This window comes from Bacillus rossius, chromosome 5 (assembly GCF_032445375.1).
Source record: "Bacillus rossius redtenbacheri isolate Brsri chromosome 5, Brsri_v3, whole genome shotgun sequence".
Lineage (NCBI taxonomy): Eukaryota > Metazoa > Arthropoda > Insecta > Phasmatodea > Bacillidae > Bacillus > Bacillus rossius.
This window is the reverse complement of record NC_086333.1, coordinates 60,182,024-60,201,705: the sequence shown is the minus strand read 5'-3', so window position 1 is coordinate 60,201,705 and position 19,682 is coordinate 60,182,024. Positions and strand designations below refer to the sequence as shown.

The window sequence follows — 19,682 nt, the reverse complement described above, 5'->3', positions numbered from 1 at the left end:
AGCTATTTTGTAAATGTTCTAAATTCTGGCTTTTAATTAAAAATATTCAGAGCTGCAGATATTTCTCCGAAGGCAATACTGATTAAGTTTATTTGATTAAAAAATATAATTTAAAAATTAGAATAATAAAAAGTATTATTTTTCATTTAGCTTTGTAGTAAGAAAAAAAAGTATGTCGGCTAGAAAAGGGAACATATTCTAGAAATTATGTTTATGTTTGAATACTTCGTTGCTGTTTTGTTTTGTACCTGTCGAAGAGAGTAGCAACAATTTAAGTTTGTAAGATTTTTTTGGTCATAACTTTAATAAGTTGATTTATTGATTTCTCAACAACTGCAGGTTTGTAGTGTGATAATATATAATATATGCAGTTATTAAAAAATTTATAATAGTTTTAAATTTTAAATTTGTACTGATTATTTTGTGCAAAATATACATCAACAAACAGATTGAAAGGTTATTTATGTGTATATAAGTGCTTATTTTGAAAAAAAAAAAAAATATATATATATATAAATGGTATTTGTGAGTACGGTAATACTGAAGGTGAGCCGATTTTCCGTAAATATTTTTATAAGAATTCTAAAATAGTGTGTTCTACTAGGTACCGAACATGTTTTACAAACATTATTTAAGAAGGTGTTGATACCGTAACTAGTTTACCATTAATTACCATTTTAATGAGTTGTTATGTTAAGCAAGAGATATTATAAATAGTCTAAAGTCGTGAGAATAGTTGGTCAGGTTAGGTTAGCTACGTTAAAAATAATTCATAATAGTGTGGAAAGTTGTCAAAGTTAGTGATATTTAAAATACTTTAAAAGGGGGAAAGGTTATTTAGGTTACCTACTTTAGATGTAATTTTAATTTGGATATACAGTTGCTTTATTTACACTTGCAATTGGGCTTTCACCCGATGATGTGTCTTTCTCTTTCTCTCACTCCCCCTCCCCTTTTTGTCTTCTCTCACCCCCAGAATTCCTTCCTTCAGCCCATTCCACTTCGTACCTGTCCTCACAAAGAAGGCATGACTCCCTCTTAACGTTCCCTCCATACCCTCTGAAACTTCCACCTGTGATCTCTCCTGCCCCTTATACCCACCTCTGTGTTCCCTAATTCGTAGCTGTCTCCAACCCCCCCCCCCCCCCCCGGCCACCCGCCCCTTTGACCCTCATCCTTTTTACCTTAATTAGCCAGACTAACCTTTTCACCATTCTCTCCTGAGGGTTTATTCTAAGTTTCCAACGTTTCCTATCGGAACATTTCAATATCGATTCCGACATATAGCTTTTTGTCCGATCGGCAACACACGGTTCCGAACGATCGTAATCGAAAGGTACTGAAATTGCTATTCTAAGCGTGTTATCGTTACGAGGCTTAACTATCTCGGCAAAGTTTGGGTTACGATTTCCCCCTCTACAATTTTTCTGGCAGTGAAGATGAGATTTGTAAACTGCGACATAACAACAAAAAACACTTCATATTTCTAACAAATTTATAAACAAAAACACACAGTTTATAAGACAATATACTTTCCAGATGTTTAAATGTTGATAAAAGTATTTATAAAAATCTTAAGTAATTTTAAAAGTGCTCTAGTAAGCGAAAACATGTTTATTTCTTAAATTATTTTTACGGGATATTTGGTGTGAAATGTTTAGAGTTGTTTGCACGTGGTCGGTCATTGTATTATTGAAATAATGGCTGCTCGGCGATCTCGTGTGAGTGAGAGACAAATTAAAAAGTTGCTTTATTTTATGGAGGAGCACCCCGAATTCTTGCTGAGAAAATTGTCATTGAATTTCACGACTGCAACAAAACACACACGCTGAGTTATTGTTGAAACTTTTGATATCTGAAACAGGCGAATAATTTATGAATATGTATTTTGAAAGTTGGGTTATTTTTCAATTTACTTGCATAATATCTTTGTTATAATATTGTTATTATAGAAAGAACGTCTTTAAATTCCCACTTAGATATTATTTATCTGGAGAACTACTTACATTATGTAATTTTTCAATATCTTTGATGGGATAGAAGTCGCTTTCATATGAAGAAATACTTTCATGTTTTTGGGGCGTTATTCAAGTAGTTGGCCTAACAGTCAAGAGATGGCAGGGCTTGCGGAAGTGCGAGGCAGTAGCGCGCAGCGGCCGGTAGGACTACTACATTACTTTATCGGAATTAAGTTTCGCGTCCATTACCGTTTCCTGAGTGGTAACAGTAATTACTGAAGATATTTGTACATGTATTATGGATCAATATTTTATACATAATAAATGTACAAATACCTTCAGTAATTACTGTTACCACTCTGGAAACGGTAATGGACGCGAAACTTAATTCCGATTAAGTGTTGTAGTAGTCCTACTCGCCGCAGTGCGCGCTACTGCCTGGCACTCCCGCAAGCCCTACTGCCCTCTTGTGATTGTTAGGTCAACTACTTGAATAGCGCTCCAAAATCATACATATTCAATGCTACTGGGAAAACATTTCCTTTTACAAAATATTAAACACAATTGACACCTACGTAAAATATCATTAAAATAGATCAGGCCCAAAAAATATACTATTTTCGACAATGTTTAACTATTTGTGTACACATAAATTGTGCATCCGCCATGATTTCAACTGGCTGCTAATTCCTGATCGGCAAAGGTTTTTCGACAGCAATTGTATACTCGAAACATACCGATCGTTGGCTTCCGAGAATCGAAAGGTTCCGAGTTGATGGAAGTAACTTAGAATACCATATTGTAGAAAGCTGCCGATAATCGTGGCATCACGATCGGGAACTCTTTTCGGAGAAACCAGGTCAGTGGTTAGGGTAATTGCTGAAGGGGGAAACGAGTCACGCCGCCACACTGGCTAATTCACGCCTGAGACAGAGTCTTCTCTCCGGGTCTGTGCCCCCTAGACTCGGTGGCGCCCACTAAACGTACAATTTAATTACTACCAAATCCCCCGACCATGTCAGTCTAAAAGTTTTATTTATGTAACCAAAAATTCCCTTCAAAATTTTAGGATTCGTATAACCATGCATCTATCTAAAATCATTCAGCATTGAGTTGTATGTGCCCGTCTTTATTTAATGTTTCCAAAATGTGTAAGGAAATATTCTTTACGTAATATAAATGCTTAGAATAACACTCAACGATAAATATGTTACACCATTTATCTTTATAAGAATACTATCAAATTCTTTGTATGACAAATATGACACCGCGCTACGGGAGATAGTTATCGTCAATTGGCTGGTTGACTTGCCTGCTAGGGCATGACCTTCATCTCACATCGCATACCTTTCCGACAACTTTCCAAACCATCCTTTACTGGCAGTGAAACCGATATTACTGTCCAGATATTTACATTTTTTTTTTTTTTTCACAAATTAAAGTGCCTTTTCGTGTATCACCGCTTGGTTCACATCAATCCTGTCAGACCCATGTTTTTTTTTTATTGACCATTCATTTAACAACCTTTAACATGTGAATCATTGTTTATTTCTGTTCCAGTATCTAATGTCAAATATATTCCCGTTAGTACAACCAACAGCATCAGACTTATATAAACATTTGATAATAGTCCATATTTTGTACAGTTGTGTGCACTTGCTTAATACTAAAGTACAACCAACATAAGTGTGGTCTTCATGACATTATGCACACTGTAATACTTTCAGTTTTGTCTCGAATACTTGAACACAATGCATTTTTCTCTCACTAGGTAGCCATGATTCCACTATTATTCCAACTGCAGGTGCTTGTGCACATACAGTTACCGGCAGACGAATGGGCTGACGTTGCTTGTGTTTGGGTATGCGAGTTCTCTGCCACTGGCTAGACTGAAGTTCATCATAGCCCGGTCTGTGGCCGGATGACAACAGTAGGTTGCTTACAATTGTTCACAAAATCAAATAAAAAATGTTAACAACCAAATCTGAGTAAAACATGTGTATTAAGTCATCGTCCAACAATAACCAAAATCAAGAGAAATCCAAGTCATAATAATTGAAGCAAATTGAGGGTAGCAAGGCAGCGTCAAAATGATTGGCAGCGGGAAAAGACTTTGCTGGCGTCATGAAACCGTTATTTTGGATAGCAGGGAGAGATGATGTGTCTACTGCACCTTGTACAGTACAGTGTTCACCAAGAAAAATACAGTGCAACGCGTTTCAAAATGAATTTTTGACTGATTTTATTCAAATTTTCTACTGTTTTCAAAAAAGGTTGTAATAAAACTGGGTTTTACTGCATTCAGAATATTAACCATCAATTGAAACTGGTTTGATAATAAACCTACTAAGGGAGTTAAAATTTTTTTTATCCTTACACCCCAGGTTTTTCACCCTTAGCAGCAGTGGTGTGTATGTGTATCAAAAAAGTTCTAAATAATATTTATAGGTTTACAAACAATTTAAATGGATTAAAAAGTGCACTCACTAAGGGAGTTAATTTTTTTGTCCTCCAACCTATGTTTATCCACCATGCAGTATTGTTTGGTTGTATAAAAAATTCTTTCAGACTAAAATTGTAAATTATTTTAAAGTTTTACAATCAATAATAACAGATATATGGTATGTAGATTATGAATTTTATTTGGATTTCGACCATTTATTTTTCAATTCATTGCAGCACAGTTTGTCGTAACAAAAATTGTTCCAGACAAAATTTTTAGATATTCATAGGGTTAACAAACAATTTGATTGGATTTGATGGTGTGCCTACTAAAGGAGTTATGATTTTTTTTTAATTCCCCAAACCCTGTTTTTACCACCTCCTATAGTTATGGTTATCGTTAAAAATTTATTCTAACTCTTTTGGTGTTATTACTCTGTGACATAGCATGAAACCCCTGTTAATAATATTTTAACTAATTTTCATAGTATTTTTCTCTTCATAATTAATTTATACTCGTGTAATTTTAATTAACTGTATTTATGTTTTTTCCAGGGCAATGTTTGTGCTTGTGTGCTTTTCAGAGATGTTAAGCATGATATCTAGCACATTAAGTCTTAACAATAATAAACAAAGATAGAAACAAAGGGGGGTGACGAGCACTGGATCAATTAATACCATAAATCACCAGATGTCATCATGCCTGACTAACACTGGTACATGTCAGTTTTTGTTAAAATTGGAAAATTGGTGATTGCTAAAATGTATACTACAATATGATTGTTAACTATGTTTGTACAGGGGACCAGTAGTCGTCACATGTGATGATCACTGGTACAAAACCATGATGAATGATGGAACATTTGATTAAACTGTATAATTATTATAAATCATAAGTTTACCAAAATTAGAACTACTTGGAAACTTAACTTCATGAGTTGATTTTGCCTGATCAATAATATATTATATAATTTTGGTTCAGTATTATTGTTAGATTTTCATTTCACAAGAAATACAGTTTTTTTAATATGATTGAAGTATGTTTTTAAAGCATGTAAGTATTATATTGATTAAATCACTAAATTAACACATAAAAATTGGTGTTGCAGTGCCATGCTAAGACAAGGTATATTGAAATATGAACCCCACTAAATGGAAGAGGCTTTGCAGGCTGTGAAGGATGGAATGTCCATGTAACAGGCCTTGGAAATGGTGTTCCAAGGAACACCCTTTCTGATAAAGTTAAAGGGAAGACACCTGTAGGACCCGAATCTTGGCTCAAGAAGGAGGAGAGCATGCTAGTGGAGTGGGCCCTTTTTCTGTAAAGCAGGATTCTCGATTACTATGAATGATTTGCAGAATAGTGTGCAGCAGCTCACTAAAGAGTTGAAGAGGTCTTTTCCGTTTAAAGATGGGTGACCAGGTAGGAAGTGATGCGCATCTTTCCTTAAAAGGAATCTAACTTTAACCTTGAAATTGCACAGAATTTGACTTGCAGTTGGGCTGCTGTCTTGCAAGGACAGATCTCAGCATGGTTTGGGAAAGTGTACAAGTAATTGGAGTATAACAAGCTGGAAGATGTTCTGTCTGATCAAAGAATAATTTTTAATGGAGATGAGTCTGCTTTTTTCCTCAACCCTAATGGGAATAAATTTCTGTCAAAAAAAATTGGTTGTCTGTAAAGTTGGTTTACGGACGATAGTTTAACGTGACGTCATAACAAAACATTGATGAAATGATTGATCCAGAAGAAAAGGAAATATCATATTCGGCCTGAGACTGAGCCGTAATAGGTTTTTGCAACCAAACCATTTAGGCATTAAAAATATTATATTCTTTGAGGAAGAATTTTTTTTTAATTTTTCAATCTTTTGCATGATAAAATCTACCTCTGCATACTTTTATGAATAAAATTGAATAATTTTTATTGAATTATCACTATTTTGTATGGATACAAAGGAGTGAAATGAAATGTGCAATTGAATTAATAAATTTACTTTTATTTGCATTCAATTAATTCAAATATATTTATTACTTTTGAAATGTTGCGTGCGCCATATTTATTTTTACAAGTACAAAAAAAAATTTCGCAGCTGCCAGGGTTCGAACCAACAACCTTTATTTAAGAGTTAGTTATGCTAACCACACGCCCACGAGGCCATACCAAGGTAATGTAGTTTCAAATCTATATATATAAATATATTTATAAAAACTTTGTTCACGGTAGGGGTATAATATTAACACGATTTTATAACAAATACGCATCCCAAATACACCAAACTTATTGATAATGTGTTACATTGTACAAAATATCCTGGGTCTAATTTGAATTACTATGTGTAACTGTAAAACACACCATTGTTGGTTCAAAACGTATTTGAATATTCAACATTACTTTTAAATAACCGTACCGATTGTGTTGGAAATCGGTGGACGATTGTTAAATTACATAATATTAATAATTCAAACGACGAAAATATGATTGAAAAGTCAAATCGATGGTTGTTCCAATCGAGTGGAAGAGAGATGCCACGCATGCGTACAATGATCAAACAGAACACATCCGTAGTGGGACACTTTTTCGTGCATGGAGCCGGCGTTCATCGATTTATTAGACGTTGTCACGTCAAAAAAAAAGGAGACAAGAACATTTTCCAGCAAGTCAACTGTGACATGAAGGAATGTGTTTGACTGGGAATGTAGCTGGCAAACTTTGCCCACCACTACTGTGCCTAAAATATGAAAGACTTCCACGAGATATTGTAACAGGAATACCTTCCGAGTGGGGAATTGGCAAGTCACAAAATGGTTGGAGGACCGGTAAGTTTTTTAATGATTTTTTAACCAACATATTTCATCCGTGGTTGGTGAAGAAGGAGATAACTTTACCAGCAATTCTCTTCATCGTTGGTCATTCATCACACCTCATATTGAACAGCAGCACATTTTGCAAAGAACATGGGATAGTTTTAGTGGCATTATTACCAAACTCCACCCATATACTGCAACCGATGGATGTCTGAGTTTTCGAGCCACTTAAAAATGGATGGAAAAAAGCAATTCATGAGTGGCGACTGCAGCGTGTGGCGAACAAGGAAGACCCCACACTAAAGAAGAAAGAATTTGCCAAACTGCTAGATACTGTGATTCAAGACTTTTGACTCCCGAAATTTTGTAATATTCATTCAAGAAAAGTGGAATTTTCCCATGGAATCCTTCGGCAGTGGATGAGAACACGTCCACTTTCAGGCCCTCTGTTGTCCCATGCACGCCAGAACCAGCTCTTCGCTTATACCCAAGACTCCAGAAAGCAATGTTGGTATTTTTGAGATTTTTTGTTCAAGTATTGGAGACATGTTACATTTTACGACAAGGTCGAAACCAGCTCAACTGTCCAATGTGAGGAACCACACTCCCAAGCTGAGAAAACATCTACTCCGACTGCTCTTGAAGTGTGCACAGTAATTGAGGACACTGTTTCACCAATTGATCCTGAGTCCATTCCATCAACATCGAAATGTTTTACTGTTGTGCACAGAGAAAAAACCATTCCCTCTCCTTTAAAGCAAACATTATTTTGGCCTTCTCAGAAGTCCAGATTAAAAAAAATGTGCACCGAAAGAGAAAATCTCCTCTGTTGCTAGTTCGAGTGCTTGGTAAGAATATTCCTCCAAGAATGAGAAGGCAGAAATTGACTTGTAAAAGCAAAAGGAAGAATGGGCAGCCAAAAGATTGAAAAAGAGGCTGGAGAAAGAAAAACAGAAAGCCAAAAAGAGGAATGTGGATGAAAATTCTTCATATTCATCATCATCTGAGGAAGAAATCATTTCTATTGAGTCTATTGATGAATGGAGTGGAGACATGAAGAAGACGAATGTGTAGAGTTGGAAGAGGTGACTGATGAGAATTTGTGACCTGGATCTTTTGTATTTTTGAAATTTATGAGTGGAAAAAGGAACGCAACAAAGTACCAATTTGTCTGCATAGTCCAAGACACTGAAGGGAAAGAAGTTAAAGTGATGGGCATGCGAGCTCAGGTCAAGAGTAAAAAGGTTTTTGTGATGAAAGATAATGATGTTTCTATGTGAATAGGTCACAGATCAGTGGCATTCTTCCACCTCCCAAGTATGAACCAACAAGGTGCCAGGGTCAACTCCAGTTTTAATGCACCTGTTGATGTTAATGAAAATTCAGTTCAGAAAACTTGTGGTAAATTACACAAACTAATAATAATTGAACAATAGTTGTTATCTATTTACTAAGAATAATATATTTAGTTTTAATTAATTCCCATGTATTATTGCATTTTTACTTAAGCTGGATTTGGTACTTGTTTAGATTTTATTTAATTACTGTTGTGAAATTTTCAATCATTAGGTAACAAGTGCAAATTGTAACATTCATAATTTTGATGTATAGTTAAATATTTTTATGTTTTTGTAGTGTTTCACATGTGTTATAAAAAAATTCTTATTACTGCTGTATTTATATTTTCCACTGGTATATGTAAATGTTGGCTAAATGTACCCTTTCTTTCAGCTTTATTTGTTTGGACTGTACTGATCTATAGGTTAAGTTGTGCCCATGTTATATAATTTTAATTAATTTATTAAGTATGTTTTATATATTTTTATTACAAAAATATGTTAGTAAAATTCCCTTTTAAAGTTTAGGTTATGATTTAAAATAAAATGGTTAAACCTAAACAATACTAAATTATAATTACAAACCCCTGATTGCAATCTATAGGTGTCGAAACAGCGCATGACTACTGGCACAAAATGTGAAGAGCACTGGTAAATACGAAAATTAGCATGACATCAAATTAACACTTTTTTTTTCAAAATTAGAGTTATACTAAAATAATTTGATTAAGTGGTTGACACCATTGTTAAGGAAAGTTTGAGGTTAAACACAAAACACATGAAAAACAATACATCAATAAGGTTAGTTAGGTGATTTTTTTCTTCTAAAATTGCTCGTAGCAAGACAACTATTGGTGCACTTACCTTATATGCTAGTTAAATACTCCAACCCCCACCAATATATTAAAAAAAATAATAGTTTTCTAACCATTGAACTAACTGTATTTGTCGATTATCATTTGAATCAAGATTCTGCACCTGTCTATCAATTTCCATTATTAATTATAAGAGTAAACATCCTAAAATAAAATTACAATGTAAAAATAATGAGGGCCCATATTGTTTACCAAATATGTTTCAGAACATTTTGTTACTAAGTCGGCGTTAACAATATTTCTGAAAGAAAATAATTGTGGTATTACTAAGTATGGTCTGTTTCAGTGTCTTACAACATTAAAGAAACCAAAACTATTAAGAAAGATTTTTTTTTACCTCTTTGTTTAATTCTCTTTGCTACTAAATGCATGTTTGACACGTGCAAATTATAACATGTATATTGGTAGTCACATGACTTTCCACTCTGAAAGCTTCTGACCTTTCTCATCAGAGATGCTGCTGACTTGCAGCATGGCGTAGCATAATATAAATGTTGGCTGAGCACTCTGGCATTTAAGATATTTCTACATAATATATGTCATTTTACCATTAATAAGGAAAGTGAGTATCTATTATGGAAAGGGTAAGCTACTATTTTTTGATTAGTTATATTATTAATTATTTGAATTGTTTTTAATGGCAAACATGTGCCATTGTCCGTGCAAGCATGGAAATTAAAAATTAACAGAAGGAAAAGAGCGCTACTTTAAATTTTGTCTAAATAATTGGTGATGTAATCATTGGTGATCCACATAAATTGAACAGCGTTACTTCGAGGGGTGGGTGTACTTTTAAATAACAGTGTATATTCAACATGTTTCTTCACAATACAAAATATAATGCAACTGCAACCTCCCCTTTTACTGTTTATTATTTCTTATTACAATTTTTTTGTATGTTAAAACACAACTATTGTAGAGAGTACATTGGAACATCCTCCTTGAGCATAACAGCTGTTCTCAGTTGGCAAACGTCTCCCCCGCGGTGATCCAGATGGACTTGACGAGGGTGGCATGACGCTGCACCTCCTCGTCGCCAGCTTGCTCCCTGATGGCCCACACCCTCTTGATGCCGGGTGCAGATGCCCAGCGCACGGCACTCTCGAGTGCCGGGTCCCCGGCCCACACCCACACCGCTCCCACGTCCCGGTGCCGCGCCAGCGTCGCCGCCAGCGCGTCCCTCTCCCCGGTCAGCACCCCCACCACGCCCGCAGGCATGTCGCACGAGTCCAGCAGCTGGCACGCCTCCAGGGCGAGGGTGGGGCGCCCCCCGGGGCCCACCACCGCCACCACGGCGTTCCCGCAGGCCACGGCGGGAACCACCCCACGCAGGAATGACTCTAGCCCCGGCCCCGCGCCGTCTCTGTCGCAGGAGATGACGGCCACCACGCCCAGCGGCTCCTGAGAGACGGAGGCCACAGCGCCTCCCGGGGGGTCGGCCCGCGTGCACGGGGGCTTGTCGCAGCGTGCCGCCCAGTGGAACAGCAGGGCCAGGCTGCGGTTCACCTCACCGGCGGCAGTCTGCGCGTCGCAGCCGCTCACCAGCTGCAGGTGGCTGCATCGCACCAGGTTTGTACACTCCAAACACGACTCAAGTGGTGCAAAGCCATCCTTGGTATTATTGAAGCCAAAAGCATTAGATTTGATATAAGGATTCACAAAAGTAAGAGATACGGAAATATGTATAAGGAATCACAACAGGGAGAGATACGGAATAAAGCTAAGAAAGGCCAAATTTCATACTTTGTAAGTTAACTGCTGAAGTAGTCAAGCATACATTTCACAAAAGTAACATATTAAAATATTTTAATTAATAATGTAAGGTATTAATGGCTATATCTCACCACCACCTGACCACTGCAATCAGTAGAAATATTGCCCAACATTGCAAACACTTGGTATGCAAGTGGAAATGGTTACAGTTTTAATTAAATTAATTAAAAATTGTGGTGAATTTCAAAATGACTGAGGAGAAACGTGATTACAAATATTAAAGCTAAATTTAGACTAAAAATTTTTTTTTGTCAATTTTGGTTGTTTAGTGTCCTAAATGTTTAAACTCCAAGCTGTTGTGTAGTTTATGTTTACGACCATGTGTATATTTATAATGTTAAAACTATCTATGTATATAAACTAACTAATTTATAGTAATGAAAGGACTAGAACACAGAAAGTATTAGGAGTATTGTTGGACTTAAATTGATAACATTTCACAAATTTAGAACTGCTACCCTCAACTTCCGGATCCATCTCATGAGCTCAAAGGGCAGTTGAAATGAAAAGTATGTACCTGATGAAGTCATCCTTGCATGCCTGCAGCTTCTCTGCCAGGTTGAAGATGATCTGTGCCCGGGAGTGTGCCCCGAGCTTCCACCAGCCTGGCTGGGCTTTCAGAGCCGCCTCGACTGCGTTGCGAGCATCTTTCCTGTCACGTCAGTCAACAGTTACTTGAAACTACTTACATCTCCTGGATATCTGCTAACTAGAACTGCTTGAGATAAATACCTAGACCTGCATGTTTTTTAGCTTTTGACTAGGCAGTTAGTTGCTCAAAATATCGCTATACAATTTTACAACATTGAAACAGGGTGTCCACATTCTGCAAAATCAGGGAAGTTGGAATTGATCAGGGAAAGTGAGTGAATTCACTTTAAATCCTAGAAAAGTAATATAAATTCCCCAGTGATAGTAATGTGAGAGGGAAAAATTCATGCTCCAGTCTGCTATCATCCAGACTGTGATAGTTTTTAGTGTATAGTTATACACAGTATAAAATATTGAATGCAAGGTTCTGTTTGAACTTGGCCATATAAATATTCCATTGACCGTTTCTGACCATGCAAGTAATTTTTTTCAAGCTTTCCCAGTTTATAAAATAGCCCATAAGTCTGGATGTGCACGGACCAAAAGCCTGTGCATTGCAAAACAGATTAAAGAAATAGCATCAGTTTTTCAAGTTTCAGCATTTTCGTTAGCAACTGATAGATGACAACAGACAAAAATGCAGTTAAACAGTTTTTTTAAGCTAGATGTACAAGGAATGGCAGATGCTTCTTCTTACCATGTTACATCAAACAATGGCGACGCGAAACATACCAAATCTACAAGAACTTATTCCCGGTCTCCAGTGTTGGCTGTTGCTAACTTGTGCACCTTTCTAGTGTTGCCAAAACATTAACATGTACCAAAAATATTTAACCTTTAAATTATAAAATACGAAAAGCATCATTCCATAGACACTAGTAATCGGATACATGCGCAAGATTCATGGGACAAAATGTATCACGCCGTCCCGAAAATGTCTCGAAACAACTAGGCAACCACTATTTTATTGCCTCGTTAAATTTTGTGTCCTTACTAAAGAAGTAAAACTCCGTAGTTCCATAATGGAATGTTTAAGTCGGTAATAATTACAAAACATCCGTAATACTAGCAGCACTTTTTAGTTTCTCATTTTTGGAATAAAGTTAAGTTTCTTTTGCTCTGCTGATTTACATTTGCATGTTACTGACTGAATATGAATTAGTTACCTAAATGATGGCTGCAAGGGTTGGACTAATGTGTTAGAATAATTTTGTTTTTGTCACAAAAGATAACTGAGAGAATTGTTTCGAGTTTTAGGTGGCAAGTTATGAAATAACATGAATCACTTACATCTCAAGTTAATTAAATAAAATATAGTTTTGGAAAAGAAGTTGTAACACTTACCGACTTCCTTCTGCCACCAGAGCAAATGGCTTGCCGTCAGCTGAAAACACTGTTCTCGAAGAGTTCCCATCTGGCCTCTTGTATGCTCCACCATAGTAGAGTTTGTACGTGCGGTCCACGCTGTGACTTGCTTGCACTGTTGGTGCGAGATCCCGTGGGACGGTGCTCTCTGGGTCGGTTGCGGTCCCAAAACTTTTGTAATCCACGCTGACTTTCAAGCCAGGTGCTGGTTCACATTTTTCCCTCATGAACTCCAACAGCCCTGTCAGCGAGAAACTACATCAAACTGGTGCACAGCATAATCCCTCTTAATTTTTTTAACTTGAACTAAAATATACAGTGGATCATCACAGTAAGTCTTAAATAGTACTGTCAAACCTTTAAAATACTATATCTTTTGCAATGACAACATTAATGAGTTTTAGTATGCAGTAAGACTTTTGTATAACATCACTGTTAGTAAAATTACCTGGCTTTTTAGGTAATTAATGTAGTGGCCAACAACAGTTTAGAGTGTCTTCCTTCAAACGAAAGTCATTGGTTTATTGACATAAAATTTACGGTGCTGATGTTTTTCTCTAGAATTTTATTACATTTTTAGTCAATTAATTATTACTAGTGTCAAGCATTTTTCAAGAAAGAATCTGAAGGCCCATTAAACTATGTATTCCCTTGCTAGCTGTTTCTTTCTTGTAATTGGTGATCATCTGTAAGAGAAACCATTGCCTTATTTGACTGGCCATTCAGGACACTTTTGCTTTCGCTATCAGTTAATGTCATTGGTTTGCTGACAGTAGACATTCGCCTAAAGAAACTTGACCAAACACTAAACACAGACGATGCTACAGTGTTTAAACTCTCAGCTAAACTCAAAATAATTTCGCGAAAAATGCATGACCGTAACTGTTACTGATAACTGCATTTGTGAGTTCAGTAATAATTCAACATGCCAGACATTACGGAATCTAGGAAAAACTCCCAGCAATTAATAAGTAATGACTAATGAGGCTCTGGATGTAATTTTACTGTGATTACCTACCTCTTTTTCCTCCGAAACACCCAATGCCACTTTGCTTCCAACCACTGAATGGAACAGCTGCATCAAACAGACCATGACTGTTGATCCACACTGTCCCTACCTAAAAAATAATTCCACATGCATTTATCAAGTTCATATACTATGCCAAAGTAAACAAAGGATAATTTTAGTTCCATACTATCATGGATAATAAATATACAGCAGAATACCACTATACCAAACTAATTTCGACAGAGACCGTTTGGATTACCATATTTATGGATTAGCCAAATATTAATTGTAATAATGCATGCAACAGCATGTAGTAAAATACATCTGTAAAAGTATTAAATTATCACATGACATCTAGGCATGTGCAGTTCCCCGATTTTGCGGTTCAATATGGGTTCCTTTAATATACCCGACCCAAAAATGACTTCTGAAATTTTCTCTTTTGGTTCCGGGTATATTTGTACATTTATGTTACTTAATACGTCGCGATCTGTAATATTAACGAAACATTTATCCTGCTGGAAACGGGAAAGGTAAGCAAACACATTCTTTCAATGTCACCAACGAGCTGTGAAAATGTATGTCATAGCGTGTAGTTAATTTGTCACAATGAATTTGGGAAGAGCTAGGAACCATATGATGCCAGCTTAGTTCCTACAATCTTCAAGTCATATTTTTTTTAGGTTAATTTTTGTTTTTGCTAAGCAAAATAAATTAGAATATAATTTCTGATGTTTATATAGTGACTAGCTGCTACAAACATTTGTCCACATGATCTCAGCTTTAACAAAGAATAAATGTTTAATTACTAATGGAAAAAATTTGTTATGGCGCAAACACTGATGAAACCAATTTCGCATCATTCTGTTCCTCTCATATATTGGTAGTTTTTTTTTTTTTTTTTTTTTATTCTTGCCTACGTTAAACGTTAAACAGGGTGTCTACATTTTGGAAAGTATGGGATAAGTTAGGGAAGTTGAAATTGGTCAGGGAAAGTATGGGAATTAACTTTATAATAATATTATAAAGTTAATTCCCATACTTTATGGAAAAGTAGTGGTAATTCCTCAGTGATAGTAATTTGAGAGGAAAATTTCATGCTCTGGTCCACATTTGAAGATATTTTCTCCAGATGGTATTTTAGTGCAGGGTCACACACACTGTAAAATGGCATATGCAAGTTTCTGTTGGAACTAGTACAGCTATAGTGATGGTGGAGGCTGGATTGTCTTCATTTCTTTCAGAAAATTGCAAAATGTAAATATGTAAATTACTCAAACAATTTTCATCAGGAAAATCTGTAATTTTGGTTATGGAAAACTCAGGGAAAATTTTATACAGATTTGTGTGGACACACTGTTAAATATAAACAAAGCATGGAAGTGAAAAACATTGCATTGTATAACACTGTACATTAAAACTGTAGACTTTAAAATAATAAAAAAAAAACACATTTGAATTATAAGAAAAATATATAAATCAGTGTTAAAGATGCTGAAGCAAAAAATGAGAATGTTTCGTTGCCATTGGGATTTAATGCCAGCATTTATTAGTCCTTTCAATTTCATGTTTTGAGGTTAGCTTAAAAATGGAACAAAATAATTTTAAGTCTAGAGCAAAGAGTGTACTCCTCATTCTATGTAATTGAATTGTTTTTAAACCCCAAATAATGACCTAGCAAACCTCATATATATATATATATATATATATTTAATGTAGCACCTAGATTTTTTTTTATAAGATCTGAAATGAGAATCAAGGTTCTTTTATAAAACCTAACTGGAACCTAACCAACCAATAAACTTAACATATGTCTATATGTCTATAAACCTTTGAAAAGCAAAAATCAGTGAACATTTTGATGATTGGGAAATTTTTAAATACAAAAAAAAAATTTTTTTTATAATACTTTTCACTCTAAACTTGTTCAGATTTGCCATTTTCGAATTGGTGGGTTTCCACTGTAATTAATTTTTTGAGCTCCATTTCACATCAGCTATCCTAAAGGACAGCAATTACAATTACTTCTGAAATATTTTTTGCCACAGTTTTCTTTACATGCCATAGTGCGGTTTATGCGATGCCAAAGAAAATTGTAACCTATTAAATTTTTTTAAAACTTTGGTACGTTAAATCCTCTTCATATATTTTCTTTTGATGTTATTTTTGCTTCAACATGAATAATTTTGTACATTAATTTATTTATTTATTTATATATATATATATATATATATATATATATATATATATAATTTTGTTAAGAGTGCGGTAAACAGGTACGGAAAGAGTAGCCCAAATAATTAAATACAGTTTCATTTATCATCTACTATCTACACTATTAATTAAGTTACAACTTAATTGTATGTCCACAAAGTTATCACACTTTAAATAAGTCCACTATTCACTCTTCCACTGGAGCCTGGCTCGACCGTGGCTCTGCTGTTTGTCTAACTATGCATCTCAGTCCCAACACACTGCTTTGCAATACTCGCTCGTCTGCGCTGCGACACAGTCCATGTTGCACCAGTCTTCGCACACAAAGCCTGCTTGCAACCTGGCTATTGCTCGCAAGGGGTCACTCGCCCGCTTCATTTCACTTTCATCACTCCAAGGACTCGCTGGTGTTGCCACCAGCCTGTCAAACTCACACTACTTGCAGTAGACCAGCCTCCATCTTAAATACCTGCCAAGTCCTAACTTGGAACTGTCTCGTCATCAGAATACCTGACTTAACATTCAAAGCTCCAAGAACAATGGCATCCTATAATGGATCTGGGAATGTGCTGAAGACTTGTGATACAGGGAGAGAGGTACCGCTCGTAATAGGATATCTGGAGAGGGATGGGTGCTGCCTGTCAGAGAAGTGAGACCCCCCTCGCCCCTCCCACCCGGCTGAGCTGGCTAACGCGGCTGAATGACTGGCCTGCCTTGTTGCCTCACCTCTAGTATCCTCGTAACAATAAATATACACACACACATACACTGTAACATACTGTAAAACACTGTAACAAACTGTAACGCAGAGTTGCTACAAGCTTCAAATTCCAAAATTCCCGTACTCTTTGTGAATCGACAAGTTTATCTGATCTTCCCGTAGAATGGTTGCGGGACAGTCACAGGTGATATTTTTCAGAGAAAATAAGTTGTATATAACATTTACAGGTGGTAAAAAGCCCGCTAGTATTTCACAAGGAGAAGGCAAAAATCGACAGAATGTCATGATATTTCATGTATTGCTAAGTCATCAGCGAACTCATTATATCACATTTCATTTTTGCTATCACAAGAAAAAAGTTTCAGACATATTTTATGATCTACCTGACTTTTCCCAGTGTTCAGTTTTATTTCTATGCCTTTTCCAGATTTAATATTTTTACAAACTTGTAGCAATTGTTATTGAACCCTTTCGAGAAATTTTCTTAGTTATTAATCATACATATTTAGGTAATTTCAGAATTTTCTTAGCTGGGTTTCACTGAACTGTAATTTAGGTAAAAGGTCTATGTTTAGTACTATATAATCCTTATTCAAATCTAATGTGTGGCCTGCTGAATGAAGTACGTGAGGACTGGTGCTAATGTTAAGTGCAGTCTGAAATACATGCTGAAGATAAGGGAGGGGAAATGTTAAATTTTGTGTGCTTTTTTTGTTTCAGCCGTAGCAGTTAGCGAGAGCTCAAAAAAATGAGTGAAGAGAAACTGGTCCATGAGGTCCCAAGCAGCTTAAAACAATTAGCAAGATTGGTCGCTCGAGGATTTTATAGCATTGAAGATGCACTGATCGTCGACATGTTGGTGAGAAATCCTTGCATGAAGGAGGATGATGTGTGCGAACTTCTCAAATTTGAGCGGAAAATGTTGCGGGCTAGGATTGCTACTCTAAGAAATGACAAGTTCCTTCAAGTGCGCTTGAAAATGGAAACGGGTTTGGATGGAAAAGCACAGAAAGTAAACTATTATTTTATAAATTATAAATCGTTTGTGAACGTAGTGAAGTACAAGCTAGATATAATGCGAAAACGCCTCGAGACAGAAGAGAGAGACGCAACAAGTCGCGCCAGTTTCAAGTGTCCATCATGCATGAAAGCGTTCACGGATCTGGAAGCTGATCAGCTGTTCGACTTTGACACCGGAGAATTCCGGTGTACGTACTGCAGAGAGGTGGTGGAAGAGGATCTGTCTGCATTGCCCAAGAAAGACTCCAGACTGCTGTTGGCGAAATTCAACGAACAGATGGAGCCTTTGTATGTTTTGCTAAGGGAGGTGGAAGGCATAAAGCTGGCGCCCGAGATTTTGGAGCCAGAACCTGTGGACATTAGCACCATCAGAGGACTGGACACCAAACGCACTGGAGCAAATCTTCTTAAGCCGACCGGAGAGAGCTGGTCCGGTGAAGCATCCCGCTCACAAGGATTTGCGGTGGAGGAGACACGGGTGGACGTCAGCATCCGAGAGAAGGAGTTTCAGGAAGAACCTAGCACTCGCAAGGAGAAGCCGGTATGGATGACAGAGAGTACCATCATCACAGAATCCAGCGGCATGAATGACGAAGTGTCTCTGCCAACCACGGATGCTGCCATGGAGAAGGCGGGAGCGAAAAGCCAGGAGGACATCATGTCTGTGTTGCTGGCTCATGAGAAGCCCTCTGTGGGTTCCACTGCAGCTGCGGTGAAGGCCGTCCAGGCGGAGAGTGGTTCGGAGGCCAGCGGGGATGATGACTTCAAGGACGTGGACGAGATGGATGTACTGGACTCGGACGAAGAGGAAATGATTCCTTTGGTGACAGTAGGTGATCGCAGTGTGGAAGTGACGCAAGTGGATGATGCTCTCATCACCCAGATGACACCGACTGAAAAGGAAGCATACATTCAAGTGTATCAGGAGTATTTCTCACACATGTACGACTAATGCTGACCTGCAGTTGGTTGGCAACCTCCAAAGCCAGTGCAGCAGTTTCTGTCCACACAGAGGCAGCAATACCGTAGCGAGAGTTGTTGGCCTGCGCTACGGCTTCTTTTGCTGTCCTGAACGAAGATACAGACACAACTGGTGCCAGCACATCATCTTCCACAACCTTGTTGCTTTCCACGTTTGTGCCGATGACAACAGTTGGCGTGAAAAACCACTCAGATGATTGTAAGTCATTTTCCAATTTTGCCTGAATCATCTGAAATGTGAAACCTCTGTATAAACAAAGCTATATATAGACTTTGGGAGGTTAGTTGTTATCAAAAGATAAATTATTGCTCGTGAAACAATGTTTTCCATATACCATGTGTTGCAACATTTTTGCAATGTTTTGCAGAGCAAAATACATTGTTGTAGAGAGGTATTACAGTTTTATAAGTGGAATCCAAGAAAATCATGTTCTTGTCTAAATCTCATTATTATTATTATTATTATTATTATTATTATTATAAATGACGTAGTTATGCAAAAAGGAACCAACCCACAATTTTGTTATATTTTATTTGAAAATAAATTAAAATAGTACTAGGTTGATTGTACCATTGTTGCTATTATTA

General features: G+C 36.7%; 2 protein-coding genes across 2 annotated transcripts in view; one reads left to right on the top strand and one right to left on the bottom strand.

Annotated features, from left to right (window-relative positions):
* Window positions 1-221: 221 nt before the first annotated feature.
* LOC134531872 (general transcription factor IIE subunit 1) lies at window positions 222-19,550 on the top strand. Its single transcript, XM_063367878.1, has 3 exons — window positions 222-339; window positions 10,793-10,989; window positions 17,814-19,550. The coding sequence occupies exon 3, from the start codon at window positions 17,842-17,844 to the stop codon at window positions 19,063-19,065; it is 1,224 nt and encodes a 407-aa protein (XP_063223948.1). The 5' UTR covers window positions 222-339; window positions 10,793-10,989; window positions 17,814-17,841; the 3' UTR covers window positions 19,066-19,550.
* LOC134531871 (putative aldehyde dehydrogenase DhaS) overlaps window positions 10,275-19,682 on the bottom strand; it is a 41,806-nt gene continuing 32,398 nt past the window's right edge. The window contains exons 8-12 of the mRNA XM_063367877.1: window positions 19,073-19,324; window positions 14,168-14,267; window positions 13,129-13,390; window positions 11,711-11,845; window positions 10,275-10,975 (exon numbers count right to left, since the gene is read on the bottom strand). Of these exons, the coding sequence (XP_063223947.1) occupies window positions 10,381-10,975; window positions 11,711-11,845; window positions 13,129-13,390; window positions 14,168-14,267; window positions 19,073-19,324 (1,344 nt within the window). The 3' untranslated portion in view covers window positions 10,275-10,380. The remainder of the gene's footprint in view (window positions 10,976-11,710; window positions 11,846-13,128; window positions 13,391-14,167; window positions 14,268-19,072; window positions 19,325-19,682) is intronic.